This window comes from Trachypithecus francoisi, unplaced genomic scaffold (assembly GCF_009764315.1).
Source record: "Trachypithecus francoisi isolate TF-2019V2 unplaced genomic scaffold, Tfra_2.0 Lachesis_group17, whole genome shotgun sequence".
Classification (NCBI taxonomy): domain Eukaryota; kingdom Metazoa; phylum Chordata; class Mammalia; order Primates; family Cercopithecidae; genus Trachypithecus; species Trachypithecus francoisi.
In genome coordinates this window covers 69018550-69033903 of record NW_022681462.1, presented here as the reverse complement: position 1 = coordinate 69033903, position 15354 = coordinate 69018550, and the positions used below count along the sequence as shown (strand labels likewise).

At 41.8% G+C, this 15354-nt stretch overlaps 1 protein-coding gene across 8 annotated transcripts in view; it reads left to right on the top strand.

Moving 5' to 3' along the window:
• The window catches only part of ARHGEF33 (Rho guanine nucleotide exchange factor 33), an 86026-nt gene extending 71996 nt beyond the window's left edge, over positions 1–14030 (top strand). For 2 of the 8 annotated variants that reach the window (XM_033175945.1, XM_033175946.1), the window contains 2 exons: positions 4620–4759; positions 12302–14030. In XM_033175945.1, the coding sequence (XP_033031836.1) occupies positions 4620–4759; positions 12302–12431 (270 nt within the window). In that variant the 3' untranslated portion in view covers positions 12432–14030. Of the gene's footprint in view, positions 1–4619; positions 4760–7989; positions 8166–10453; positions 10529–11592 lie in introns of those variants that run through there. The other 6 variants (XM_033175950.1, XM_033175951.1, XM_033175952.1 and 3 more) reach the window with 6 other exon arrangements.
• The last annotated feature ends 1324 nt before the right edge of the window (positions 14031–15354 follow it).

The window sequence follows — 15354 nt, the reverse complement described above, 5'->3', positions numbered from 1 at the left end:
CAGGTCCCGGCCAGTGTGCTGCTTCTCCCTGTGAGGTGTCGTTTCTATGTTGAGAATGTGGAACACGGTGCGCCAGCGTACCCCACTTCCTCCGGGAAGCATTCTTGCTTGTAGCTAGGGAGGAGGCAAGTTGCCCTAGTTCAAGGTAGACTTGCTGCGCAGTTTGCTGCAAAGCCAGCTTTATTTCTGCTTGCTTTGCTTTTGACTGGAAAAAAGTGTCCTATTAATTTGCAAACTTCTTTGGGACAGGGACATCCCAAAATAGAAACACCTTCTTTGACCTCAGTGAATGTTGAGGTATTTAATGGCCAACTTCTGTGTCTGCGGGTCTACCGGTGTTTGATATTTTGATGTCTAATTGTGGTGTCTGCAAGCCTGGAGGGCATTTAAAGAGGTCTTTAAATACTTATCCAGGAAGTGCTAATAGTTTCTGAGCAAATAATTGCTCTGCTCTGATTAAGCAGAGCATAAGTAACATGATAGCTCTGACCTGTGCGACCACCCTTCCGGTCCAACTATTCTCATTTTCGAATGGAAACAGTGATGATCACTGACTTTTTTCCTTCATTCATTTTTCAGCAAACACTGAGTGCTTGTCTTGTACCAGGCTCTGTGCTAATTGCTGAAAACTCAGAAATAAACCAGTCTCTATCCTCCGGGACCCCTGGCTTAGTACAGGAAGGAGACACAGGAACACAGAATTATGTAATAAACTGTGGGAGCACATGGGAGGGATATTTTAAAACCTTTGGGGTCATGGTGGTCAGAGAAGACCTCCTAGAGAAGTTGAATGTCTGAATTAGGTTGTAAAAGCTGCCTAGAAGTTGGCTAGGGGAACAGTGAGGTAGGGAAGCGTGAGAAAAACTGGGTGATGCCTTTTCTCTGGCGTACTGTGGCAGATCAGAGTGGTGGAAATTAGGCCAGAGGAACAGGAAGGGGCGGGATCATGAAGAGCCTTGGAGCTTGCTGCCCACCTGCACTCCAGCAAAGTCTGTGTCTGGTCCCTGCAGAGGACAAAAAGGTGATAGTGTGCTCAGCCAAAGCTGCTGAAGTTCCCTGGGGTTCTCAGATTTTCCTGTAGCTCTGATTTTCAACTCCAAGCTTCGTAAAATTTGATTAGGCAGAATTTTTTGGAAAAATCAATCTTAGGCATGTGTCAGAGTTTAGAAGTCTATTGAAAGGGGAAGTAAATGGAAATTATAGTGCCAATTCAGTGTGACTTAGGATGAGCAGAGGTTTACATACAAAACCTTCTAACTAGTATAGTCTGTACTGTAAATAACTTTTATTTCATATGTAATAACAATGTCCTTTTGTAGTTGATTTGTGAAAAATTTGGGGTTCAACAATTGCAAGGCAAAAACCATTAATCAGAAATAACAATATATTTGAGAAGCAAACAATGAGTAATATATTTGTGGCTGTTTACCAGACATACCAAATAACAATAAACAGTGTATCAGAAACTGTTAATTGCACATACTGGACAGCAAGTTTCATCTCCTAACAGTGTCAGACATGTGTCAAGTCAGTTCAAAATGAGATACCAAGGAAATGTCAAATGGAAGTCAGTTAAAAGAGGCATTTTCTCTAGCAATATCATTAAAATTTTCAAGCATGCAGAGTTCCCATTACTAATTGCTGTTTCTGGACACAATTTTTCTATCTAAAAACTTAAAATGGCCTGGTTGTTAGGAGTCCTAGAGAGAGGTTGCATGCAGAGTGCAGGTGGGCAGAGACCATGTGGGCATACATATGTGCATGGGCATGTATGTGCATGTCTGCATGTCTAAGTATATATGTGCATGTTTGTGTGTGTTGGAGGTGGTGGTGGGATGGGGTTTTAGTTGCAAAAGATAAATCCCTCAAAAACTCTATCCTTAAAGGTATCATCAACTCTTTGCTTTTGAGATGTGCAAAACTCCTAGTGTTTCATCCCTTTGTATATCTTTCACCCAGCCCAGCAGAGCCAGCTGAGTCCTAGTCTTTAGTGTTCTGTCTCTTTTAGAGTCAAGAAAGAAGATGGTATGCTCTAGTGAGAACACATGATTGTCAGGAGATCTAGGTTCTAGTCCTGACTCTGCTGCCCAGTAGCTGTGTGCTTTTGGACAAGTCACTTGACTTCTCTGTGCCTCCAGTTATCTCAAAATAAGACAACCTATCTCACAGGGTTGTTGGGAGGATCAGGCCAAAGAAGATACAATTTTTGAGTAGGCTTTATAAAGTATGAAATGCTATTGAGATCATGGTCCCATAGAGAGATTTTCCTTAAACCATTACTAGATTTAGTCACTAAATAGTCTCTAAAAGCGCATTTCTCAAAATATGGTCCTTGGAGGCAGTAGCAAATGCATTGCCTGGGAACTTGTTATAAATGCAGAATTTGCACCCCAGACCTACTGAATCAGAATTTAGGATAATTCCCAGGTGATTGATATAAACATTAAGTGTAGGTGGGCAGAAGCATGCCTTAAGTCAGTGGTCCCCGACCTTTTTGGTACCAGGGACCAGTTTTGGGAAAGGCAATTTTTCCACAGACTGCGGAGGGGGAGGTGGTTTCGGGATGATTCAAGTGCGTTACATTTATTGGGTACTTTATTTCTATTATTATTACATTGTAATATATAATGAAATAATTATACAACTCACCATAATCTAGGATCAGTGGGAGCCCTGAGCTTGTTTTCTGGCAACTAGACGGTCCTATCTGGGGGTGATGGGTGACACTGACACCCAAAGTGTGTCACATCCAGTCTACTCTGTAATCTCATTTTGGTTGCTGTCACTGCAGAAAACCCCACTTCACAAAGATCGGATGCTGAAAATGGAAGCAGGCTTTTCAGTGCCTTGTGGCAATCTCATGATATTCTGCCTTGACTTTAATCCAGAACGTATGGAGATTTGAAATTGTCTCAAACCTACTTTTAAGGCCACCAGATGCAGCTGTACCATTGAAGTTCATCAACTCGCCACTATAAAGCCTGCCACCAGATGCAGCTTCATTGTCACTTGCCACTTACTGATAGGATAGGGTTTTGATATGAGTCTGCAAGCAATTGATTAATTATGGTCTCTGTGCAGTCAAACCTCTCTGCTAATGTTAATCTGTATTTTCAGCCACTCCCCAGCATTAGCATCACTGTCTCAGCTCCACCTCAGATCATCAGGCATTAGATTCCCATAAGGAGTGGGCAACCTAGATCCCTTTTATGTGCATTTCACAATAGGGTTTGTGCACCTGTGAAAATCTAATGCCACTGCCGATCTGATAGAAGGTGGAGCTCATGCAGTAATGCAGGCAATGGGGAATGGCTATAAATACACATGAAGCTTCGCTCACTCACCCACCGCACTGCTCACCTTCTGCTGTGCGGCCCAGTTCCTCACAGGTCACAGACCAATACTGGGAGTTGGGGACCCCTCCCTTAAATCATTCATTTTCAAATCTAAGTGTGCGTAAGGATTACCTAGGCCTCACTGCAAAGATTCTGATTCAGAAAGTCTGGGATGGGGCTCAAGAAGCTACCTTTTAAATAAAGGCCCAACCTGATCCTGTAGTGGCGGGACCACACTTTAAGAAACACTGCATGTCTATCTCCATGGTCTAGTTATGAATCTTAGTAGAATCTCAGAGAATTTCTGTATCTGCAACCCCCAGTTCTCAAAGTCAAACTCATATATATGTTTCCTAGGAAAAAAAAAAAAAAATCCATCCTCACACTTTGCTTCTCTGTCAGCAAGCAGTCACCCATTTAATTCATGAGACTTCTAGGGCATCATTGGTGTGGTTTTTGCTTTGACTACTTGGGGTTTTCTAAAGGTTACTCAAAATTCAGCAGCTGTTTTTAAAGTTGCTTTTAAATTATAGTCACCTCAAGGTGAATACTTTGTTCATATGGAATATAAACATATATAAGTGCATATCTGGCTTGTATGCGTATAAATATACATGCACTTCTATTTAGCACATCTCACACTTAAAAAACTAGAGAGGTCACAAAAGATGCAGCCTTATTTTTAACTTATTTTACTTTATACTCCAAATAGCATAGGTTAAGAATTGTAAAAACTGTATTACAGGCATATTTTCAGGTTGAAAGTATTAGTTGACATTTTCTTCTAAACAGGTCTGACTTCTCAAAACTGCCTTCCCTCGTTTATGCTTAAAATGGAGAGTTAGGAATATGAGTTTAAAACTAGCATTACAAGTAAGGAACATCCTTATTTTGTAGAAAGGGAAACACCTGGAGATATGAGGGTTTTCTAGCACAACAGGGTTGGTGTCAAAATAAGAATTTATTCACTCGTAGAGGATGTTCTTGCAGTCCTCTCTTAAAACATTAGCTAATTTTATTTCCTTATCTTTAATTATTGTTATATATTACACTAGACTATTTGCCTTGATACATAGAAAATACTACACTCAGCAGGAAATTATCCTCTTTTCACCTACTGGTTTCTTCATTAGCCTAGGTTTGCTTTAGTTGGGATTGGGTGCCCACTGGTAATCTTTTGGCATGGGAGAGGAAAGTCACAACACCACAAAATTGTTCCATAGTCAGGATCCATAATAACGTTGGAAAGGAGTAAAGAAAAAAATCCCTCTTTTTTGTTTCCAGGAGATGCATTTAGAAGATACTACCAGATTCTGTCCCAAAGAAGAAAGAGAAAGTGAACAAACATCTTTCAGCGATCAAAATCCCAGGCAAGACCAGAAAGGGGGCTTTCGCAGCTCCTTCCGCAAGCTCTTTAAAAAGAAGTGAGTAGCCCTCAGACAAGACAGCATTGTAATTCATTTCCCTTTGGGCTAAATCTTGAGGTTTTAACAATAAGTATCAAGTACCCTGGTCTCACACAGCTGCTTCAAGTACAGTGCCTGCACCCAGTAGCCACAATTCTGGCGGGGTGAAGATGTTTCTTATTGTAATCTCCCAGAGTAGAAGCAAACTCAGCTGTCTGCCCTGCCTCTTCTGTCTTTTATCCCTTCTTCCTTGTTCCCAAAGTCATGTGTCCCGAGAGGAGTGGGCAGAGGTGGTTCACTTGAGAAATGAGCTGGTGACAATCAAAGCCCCTTTAGACTGGGAGGAGTGGGATCCGCTCTTGGGGTTGGGTGTCCTGGGTGCTCCATCACATCTCCCCATCTGTGGAAAGTTGTCTAAGGGATCTCAGTACGTCTGCATTTGGGGGCCCGTTGTCATCCTGGGTGCTAATTCATGTTTATTGGGACTTCTGTTAGTGCTTTCCCTGAATGAGTGGATTTGGCTTGGCCCTAGTTAGAAATCACTTTAATGGAGTTTCTGTATTCCATAGGAGGCAAAAACAAGGCATTTTCCTCCTGTGGTCCTTCTGAGATTCGAAGTCGTTGTTGTATAAAACATCACCCACCAGGCATTTTGGTCCGCACTGTCTTACAGTCTAGGAGGCAGTGGCCACACCCCAGCATAAAATACAAGGAAGAGAGAGGTGAGCATTAGCATTTGACCGTAGAGGGATTTACCAGTCCAGCCACTGCCTGCCTGAGAGACTGCTGTTTCAATCTCCACTGGCTCAGCCTACCTCTCTCTCCCTTAGATTTTTCCTGCTGCTTAGTTACTCTTGGTGGAGGATGTTCTTGCAGTCAGTTTTAAATAACAAGTCTTCATATTTTAGTAGATGGAAAAGTTAAACAGAGGCATTATTGCTGCCATTGGAGAGTTGCCGATAAGTGAGGAAGCGCAGGGAAATCACCTTTTCCTTGAAGGTCGAGGTCACTGGCTGATTTAGATTATGGTCCCGATGGAGGAATTGGGGGCAGCCCTGGAGTGAGGACTTTGTTTTTGCTGGTTTGTCTCATTGTAATTATCCTCCTGTGGGGAGGGTGGTACTGAGATTAGTGGGCCTCTGACTGTTGGTCTCTGCCTGTTGTTACTGGAGATGGGGGAATAGGAAGGAAGAGCAACAACTCTGCACTTAGCCATGGCCTTGCATTCTCTCTCAGTTTTGCTAAGGAACCCAGTGTATGCTTGCATGCTGTTGCAGGATCCTCAACCCACCTTATTCAGGGTTTGAAGAATTGAGAATTGTATTCCTCTTTCCAGGATCATAGACTTACATCTTTCTTGACCCAGTGCCAACATCTGTCAAATTGACAGGGGTGGGAGAACCTGGAAACAGACACCTCTCCATCCCACCCTTGGGATTTAGACTCCTGAATCTTTCTTGAGATGGAGTCTGGCTCTGCTGCCTAGGCTGGAGTGCAGTGTCGCAATCTCAGCTCACTGCAGCCTCCACCTCCCGGGTTCAGGCTATTCTCCTGCCCCTGCCTCCCGAGTAGCTGGGATTACAGGTGCCCGCCACCACCCCCCGGCTATTTTTTTTTTTTTTTGTAGAGATGGGGTTTCACCATGTTGGCCAGGATGGTCTTGAACTCCTGACCTCAAGTGATCCACCTGCCTTGGCCTCCCAAAGTGTTGGGATTATAGGCATGAGCCACCATGGCCGGCCAGACTCCTGAATCTTTCTAAGGACTGCACAATCCTAAGGGCACAGCTTGAGCCTACCTTTTTTTTTTTTTTTAATCACAGTATTCCCAAAACAGCCATTTTTTGCCCACTGTCATTTATAATGACTGGGTGCTATCCGTTGGAAAGCAATGAGCAATAGATTCACCAATGGTCCCTTTACAAATTCCTATTTATCAGAGAGATGTAAGAAAATGTTTTACCAGTGACATGAGGCAGAGGGAGTGGATTTGTCCTCTCTGGGTTCAGAGGGCAGAACTGGGAGCAGTGGCTAAGGGGAAGCATTTCCTAAAAATGCAGCTGCATGGAACTGGAGCTGGCTACGGCCTGAGGGAATGGATTCATGAGATGCTTCTGGTCAGGGATGCTATGAAAGTGGTCCCTGCATCGAGTGGGAGATTGTTGAAGAAATCACCAGAGCCCTTTCTAGTGTGGATATTTGCTTTATCTGTAGTTTGACTTTGTTGTAGCTTGATCTGAGTAATCACATCTTTTTATCACCTGAAACAAGAAATTAATGAAGCCTTCGGACCTATACTTTTAAAGTCCTAGCATGTAGAAGGCCAGGTTTTATCTTTCTGTAGCTCCCCACCGACCTTGGTATAATGTAGAGGACTTGCTTTGGGCTCTCCAAGTTCATGTTGGTTAATTGCTGTCAGTCTTCTTGTGGCTGTTCGGGATTCTCCTTAGATAAAGAGCCAGTGGATTCCCTTAGTCCTCTTGTCCTTTCTCATAGATCAGTCCCTCCTGCATCAATCATGTTGCCGCCACCAATACTGGTGCTGTCCTTTGTATTTAAAATCCGAAGTGTTGTCTGAGTGGAAGTAAAGGTGGAGCCACACAGATGACTGTCAGTCTGGCAGACTTTCCTGGCTTTTTAGACCTGGCCTAGGGCAGTCAGTACCATCAGGCGCTTAGGGTGCTGCAGTGGGCACTTTGGAGACTTTGCATGGGTTGAAGAGGCAGCTTAAGTAGCGTTTTCTGAGTGCTTTCATGTGAGGACCATGGAAAATTTGCTCCATTATAAGGTAGAGAGGAAGGTCAGGGAGGCCCCAGTGTAGCACAGGAAGGGCAGTGGCTTTTAACTCAGATGAGAACACACCATTCTTCTCATCAATTAAGCATTCAATCTTATGTGCATGCACTATGCAAGACACTTGTATAGGAATATGAGCGACATAGTCGCAGCCATTACACAGGAACTTGCACTCTGAAGTCAGGCCTGTGGACAGTTATAGGAAGGAACCAGAAGAGACATTCAGCCCATTTTCCTCCTGCCTATCAGGAGGTCAGGCTGGCAGCAAGCCCTGGAACTTTAAGAAGTGGCCAGTCCTGAGTACTGGAACCATTGTAGAGCCTGGTCTCACAGGTCCAAATGGGCCAGTGCCAGCAAAGCCACTTGTGTCATGTCTGGGGCTCGCTGCCTTCCTCCCCCACAGCCCTCTGGAGGCTCATTCCTGTCTACACTGACACACTTTTTGTTCCATAGGGGCTTGTTTGGCTGGTGGCCCCACACACCCAGAATGCTGCTTCGGGATGAAGCTAGGCATGGAGCCAGATGCAACAGAAAACCTGAGAAAGGGTTCTCTTCCCTCTGAGGCTGGGAGGGCCGAAGGCTCATACCCACAAGGATTCAAAAGGGAGAGTCAAGTTGACATCATTAAAAAAATCCTGACAAATACCCACAATATTTGGGGAAAAGAATGACCTTCTGATTGTTTCCATCTCAGGCACATTTGTCCTGGGCAGATACAAGGTCACATATCCCTGAAAGGTACCCAGAATTGATCAGAATAAAGGCTACATATCTTAACGTTTGGAAATGTTAAGTGATTTTAAACATTTTAAATGAGGATTCTTAGAGGGAACAGACTTTACTGTGGTAGGCTGATGTTAGCTAGACTGATACTTATTCCCCTGCCTTTGAACAGGATGGAAGGCAAACTGTCCCATTCTAGAAGGATCTATACAGAGGCTGTCAAAGACTTAAGCCTAGATTATTGTGAAGTCTGAGGCAAATGATACTTCATCTCAATATATACATCTTGCAACACTTATGTTAACGTGTATTCTTGATGGCAGATGTGACAGTGGGGAAGAGGATCACGTGAGATAGCTTAGGAGTAGGGAATGTAGATGGTACTCTCTCTCTTTTTAGCCTCAAATTTCAGGATAGTAGAAGATAAGGAATATGGCTTCCAAATGATTAATTCTACTTCCTCGCTCATTCTCTTCCTCTTTAGCACTTTAAAATTTACATGCGTCAGAGTGTCTCCCTTCTTGTCATCACGCTCCATCAATCCCATCACTGTCTATTTTCTCAATCACACACAGAGAGAGTACTTCTACAGGTCCCCGTATGTAATCATTTTATCTCAGTGAATCCTCTTCTTTTGGTGTCTTCCCAGCCGTTTTTGTATATGCCCAGCCTCAGCTGTTGAACAGACCATGTAATAGAAAGCAGGGCTGCTAAAGAATCCATTGATAACTTTATCTCACCTATTCTCTGTCTCCTTAAAGCTCATTTCAAGTCCCTCTCCCACTCTTACCCACTTTGGAGTTCTCTCTCCTTCTCCATTTCATTTCCTATATAACTTTAACATTAAAGGGGATAGTTGAAGGGGTAAACATTTTAGATTACTTAACCTAAATTACAAATGTTTCTCAATAAGCCATTTGAAATCAACCATTCAGTTAAGGGTCTTCAATATACTAGGTTCTGTCCAGCACAAAAGATGTAAGAGAAATAGTTCCTGCCCATTAGGAGCTTACAGATCAATTTAAGGGTAACCTAACTATTAATACAAGGTATAGTATGTAGCACATAGTAGGCACTCAACAAATATTTATTAAATGAATGCTCATTTGCTTTGGGCTCTCCAAACTCGTGTTGGTTAATTGCTGTCAGTCCTCTTGCAGCTGTTTGGGATTCTCCTTCGGTAAAGGGCCAGTGGATTCCTTTAGTCCTCTTGTCCTTTCTCATAGATCAGTCCCTCCTCCGTCAATCAGATTGCCTCCACCATACCCATACAGGTGCTGTCCTTTGTATTTAAAATCTGAAGTGTTGTCTGGAAGTAAAGGTGGAGTCACACAGGGCTGTTGCTTTGATTACCAGGGCTGACTGACTGGCCGACAGGATGGGTGTTTCCTTGCTCCTTTATTTCTTGAGACAGATGCATGTCTCCTAAAGCTTTCAAGGAGGATAGTTTTTCCAATGAGAGAACCAAGCCTTCTTAAGTCAGAGGTTTTTGCAGCACTGGATTCAACTACCCCCAGCCCCAGCTCCAAACAAGCTTTCAAGGTTAATAGCAAATCTAGAATTGGTATGACCTACTCAATGTGCTATTTTCTTTGTCACTTGAATGAAAGGAAAAGTTAGCAACAGGTCTGTTGTCTTTTCCTCTTTCCATCAAATACTTGGATGGTTATGTGTCAGTATGTCCTGGCAACCATTGTACCCTTCCCCAGCGAGTGTTTGCCTGTCCCTATAATGTCTGCTCAGATATGCCCTGCAATCAACCACAGTGGCTCCAGGAGCTCAAAAGCCATTTCTGTTTTATAGAGAAAGGGAATAAAAGCAAATCTGCTGGCCTTTTCTCCTTGATCCTGCAGGTTATTTCCTAGTAATTTAGGTATGCACTACTTAAGAGCCTAACGGCTACACCTTTGGAAGAGTTCAGGTGGCCATATACATGTAAGCATTATAAAGAGGTCAGTTAAAATGATTTTTACAAGGATGAAAATGAGCTTTTAGTCATGGCTATAGTAGAATGCTGGATTTCGAAAAGGATGAGCAATTTAGCTGTTAGTTTAATTAATATCAAGAAATGCAGAGAAATTCAGACACTGGAGACATAGGGAAGGTACAATTTGTGAGAAGAGCAGTTAAAAAAATTTAAGCTGAGTTTGTGGACTTTGAAAACTAGACAGGGCGATTTTGGCATTTGTTTCAGAAATGGGAACGCAACTGGTGAAGATTTCTGTGGTCCTTGGGGCTGGTGGTGACATCAAAGCTTTCCTATTTTCAGGTAAACACTAAACAGTTGCATGTTGGAACCATCAAAGTGTGACATGTTGGGTTTTGGATAGACCAGATGTAGCTAAGAGGGGAAATACGAGGCAAAGATTTCAAGTTTTGGCTAATGACTTTCTGATGAGTAACTGTCCTGTGGGGGAACAAGAAGAAATAGCAGCCCAATTCAAATCCTGCCCCCAACCTCCTGCCCCTGAAACATAGGCATTTCTAGCCTTCTGAATAGTGGAAGACATAGATAAAGAATGAGATGGTAAAAAATATATCTTCCTAAATTTGGGGCACAACTGCACTAATCAGGGATGATTTGAATTGGAGGTAGGGGGGATCTGTGAAAGATGAGAGAAGGCCTGGAGTTTTAGGGTGGGCCATGTGGAGGCTCTTTCAAGGGAGAACTCAGGGGCGTTCCTGAAAAGGAAGAGAACCTCATCCCACCCAGATATCTTGCTTGATGAGTACCCAGATGTACTGGAGTTGAGAGACAGAATAGTTTTTCCTCTCTGCACTGGGATATAGTGGAAAGGTGTTTCTTACCAACCAGAAGTAGAAAGCATGGTGGGCGGCTATGGCTTCATCTGTGATATTGAGTATCGGGGGCAAAGTGAAAATATCTAGTCAGTCATCAGGTTTTCAGATGTTAGGGTTTTTAGTCTTTGTGGATCCAACTTCTTTCCTTGAATAATGTAAAGAGATGTTTGAATTCTGCCCATTAATTCAGTAAATGATAGTCATGATTAACTTATCTAATAACAAGAGTGAGGACTCAACAGTAGCAAACCAATGATAGTGCAAGGACTCGCAGGCCATGGATCCTTCTTTGGTGGATAGTAGAAGCATACCTGACAGCCTCAGCATATGGAGAACTTGGTCAGTTGTATAGGAGCTTTGGACAAGCAACTTCATGTTTAACATCACTTTCATACACCCTGCATGAGGTTTTTTGATATTGGTTCTTAGTGTCTGGACTAGTTTTACCCATTCTAGGTCAGAGTTTAAGCTAGGCAAAGGGCCCCAGTCTAGCTTCTCAGAGGTTATTTCCAGAAAGCCTCCTCCCTCCAGGGACTTCTGACATGAGAAAACTGGAGAAGGTGCAGAGCTGGAATGGATTACCCAAGTGGCTTAACCAAGATAAAGGAAGAATGCACCCTCGACTGGGGACTCAAATGGACTGATTTGAGTTGTTGACTATTGATTGGCTTTGGTCTCTTTTGTGGTGGTTGAGATTATAGTATCTCTGCAATCTGATTACTGTATGAATTTCTCCATTCTACCAAATGTAGCATATATGTGTGGTTGGCTTCAATAAATCTTTCATTTAAAAATGAAAACAAACAAAAGCAAGAGTTTGTAATGTAATGCCAAATTCAGTGAAGGTCCTTGATAACCTTGGTTGAGAACCATGATTTCCATCCATTTTAATTTAAGGTCCTTGGTAATTTGTGGAGTTGTTACTTCATTGAATCAAAAACAGGATTTCTTGAATTTTCTGAGCTTTTGTTCCCCTATTATGATGTAATTACACAATATCTTACACTGACATATACAGTTATCACAATTGTCCCCATAAAGCATTAGAAAGATATTCTCTTTATGTTCAATGCAAATCTTAGATACACATGTCCTAAGTCATGAAATTCAGGGGAGTAAAAAGTATTCCAGTTCTAGGAAGCAACTGTTTTACAAATGCAAAACAATTGGGATAGATAAAATATTTGAAAACAATTAAAACCAAATCAACCTGTACTTTATCTGTGTGCTGAGATTTTAGGTCCAGTGGATCAGAATACAGGGAAAAAACTAATGAGAATCCCTCAATGGATCCTTCACCCACCAAACAAGATTTCTTCAGAAACCGACTTGCTCTTGCAAATGACCTTGACCAAGGAACAGCTGTGTAAAACATACTTAAAGTTGTATTGTCAAGTGGTAAGATGAGGATAAAAAGCTTGTATATATCTGTGTAGGAATATATATATATATATTATATATATATATATATGTCGATGTATAAATCCCTGAGGAAAACTAATATAAATACTTACATATGAAACTAAATCAACATACAAGACATTGAAGAGATGAAGATTAGTTTCTGGTTAAGATCTGGCTTTTTGAACCTCAACACTGGGGAAAAGGGAAATGAAGACTTTTCACATCATTACAGAAAAACACAATAAATTTGGAGCAAAATAAACGTTTGTAAGAATGAAAACTTCCACCTTGAAGTCATTCCCCGAGTATAATACTGAGCATGTTCATATTTAACATGGATGTGAATTTTATGCTTCCTAGGCATTTAACTTAACTCATCCAGTGTTCTTAGACTAATATACACTGTTAGGGGCCAGTTCTGTCTTGCTTCTTGTCTTCCAAAAACCCCAAGGCAATATCTAACATCCCTTAAGTCAAAGGATTAATTAACAGAACTGTATTTTATATGTTGCAAATCTGAGTTATGGAGAATTTGTGCCTAAACCATGATTCAGAAGGTTCAAAGCTTAAAAACACATTGATCTCCAAACTTGTTCTGTGGTTATGGAAATCAGTAAAGGGAACAAGGATTTCTGTAGAAACTGGGGAGAGAGGAAGGCAAAGAAACATTTTCCAACTGTGTGGGTTGAGCCGAAGATGGAAACAGTCCAGTCTGTGTTTATTGAGTACTCGGTATTCAAGATCCACTAGTGATCTTGAGTGTCACACACACACATGACCAGATGGACCTAGGAAAAAAGCAGTGATTTAGCCACATCCTCTTAAAAAGACTTTCTGCAGCCTGAAAAGAAGGTGGCAACAGCACCAAAACTTCAATGGCTCACACACAGCAGTTGCTACAAACAGCAGGTCAAAGTGAAAATTCAGGATTGCATTACTTGACTGTTTTCCTATTTGGTAAAGAAACCAAGCTCTTAACAGCTCAGATAGAGGAATCAAATTGCAACGAGGCCTGCCTGGCTATGGGGTGATCAAATGTGCTGTGTTTCCACATGGATATGTCTAAGATGGTCAGCATCCTTGATATGTCCCAAACATCAGATTTATAATAGAAAAAAAATTGGGTTTAAACAATTTGTCTTTATTCTCAGGCAGTTCCCTATAGTAAATTAGGGGTATTTGGTTTCTGTTCATTCACAGTCTTGGTACTCAGACTGGTGTCTTCAGAAGCTGTTCCTCTATTGAAGCGTTTGTTGATAAAATAGGCAAAGGTTCACTTCTAAGTGTTGCAAGTTTTCTTCTCCTTGTCTGATGACAAATTAGGAACTCACCTACTGCATTTTGAACAGTAGTTGTCTGGAACACATAAAGGATCACTGCCAAGTTTTTTGAGTTGCCAGTATTTAAGCTAAGATTTTCATTTCCCTGAAGTTAATGAATGCATTTGAAATTAGATTTTTCTCTTATTATCAGGCTGGCAGTGCTTGAAAGCACAATGCCAAATCGACTGGACATGGAAAGTGAAATACTACAGAAGTCACAACCTATTAAATAAAATGTCAACACAATAAAATTCCTTTCATCAGTTTATCACTAAAATTGATCAGTTACTAGACAGGTTTAAAAACTATCACACACCTCACCAATTTTATTTTGGTAGCATCCTCTGAAAAATCTTGATGCTACATCTGTAGCATAACTCCAAAATAATAGAGTTATATTTTATGAAACTAGCTTATGAAACTAGTAATAATTAACGCTGCTACTTACTCTGCAGGTGAGTCCCCATCACTTGATACCTGGAGTTCTCCGGTAGCTTTCTAACTGCCTCCAAGTACTCTTTGCTCCCATCTATCCTGCATGTCTCTAACACAGTATTCCCAAATATTGCTTTATGTGAAACTCTTCTGTTTTGTCTACAGTGAAATTCCAGACTTCTTGATTTGACATCCAAGGCTTGCTCTCTTCAGTAAGGCTCTTTCTTTCTTTCTGGCTACCATCTCATATTTTTCAGAGTCCTAGGTGAACTGACTTATCTCAAGTAAACTGGGTTTTTACCGTTTCCCAGTCAGCCATGCACCTTGCCCAGGCTCACTCTTGCTTCATGCCCTTTCTGTAGTTCCTTCGTCTCTGCCAATCTTCAGACTCAGTTTAAGTCTCTTCATCTTTTTGTGACTTCTTGTGGTATAACTTGTTTATCTTTTTATGTGTTTGTCATATATTCCCAGTAAGAATGCGAATCCCCTCAAGAGCAGGAACTATGCCATATATTTTTAAATTCCTTTCCACCTCTAGAAGACTACATAGTAGGTGCTCAATAAGTAGCCGATGCCAACATTAATGGTGGTGCTTTAATAAGTAGAGAGCTACAGAAAATAATTTTTACTCTTAATTTGACAAAGAATTCAGTTAACACTCTACCTCCCTGCCTTTTTTTTTTTAAGAAAAAATATCAGTCATGAAGGAAATACAGTTGCTTTCAGAAGCAGTTAAAGGCACCACTGCCACTTTCACAGCATCTAGCATTAGAAAACATCTCTCCAATTAAAAAAAGAAAGGTCATAGCTCACTGCAGCCTCAAACTCCTCAAGCAATCCTCCTGCCTCAGCCTCCTGAGTAGCTAGGACTATGGGTGTGCACCACCACACCTGGCTGATTTAAAAATTTTGTAGAGACAAGGTCTCACTATGTTGCCCAGGCTGGTCTCAAACTCCTGGGCTCCAGCCATCCTCCCTCTTCAGCCTCCCAAAGAGCTGGGGTTACGGGTGTGGGCCACCAGGCCTGTAATGTTACGTTGCATTACATTAAATAATGCATGGATGGAGCAGTGTGGAAAAGAACTTGACAATGACTACATCTGTGACCTCCAGCCCTCTGGAGAAGTGCACT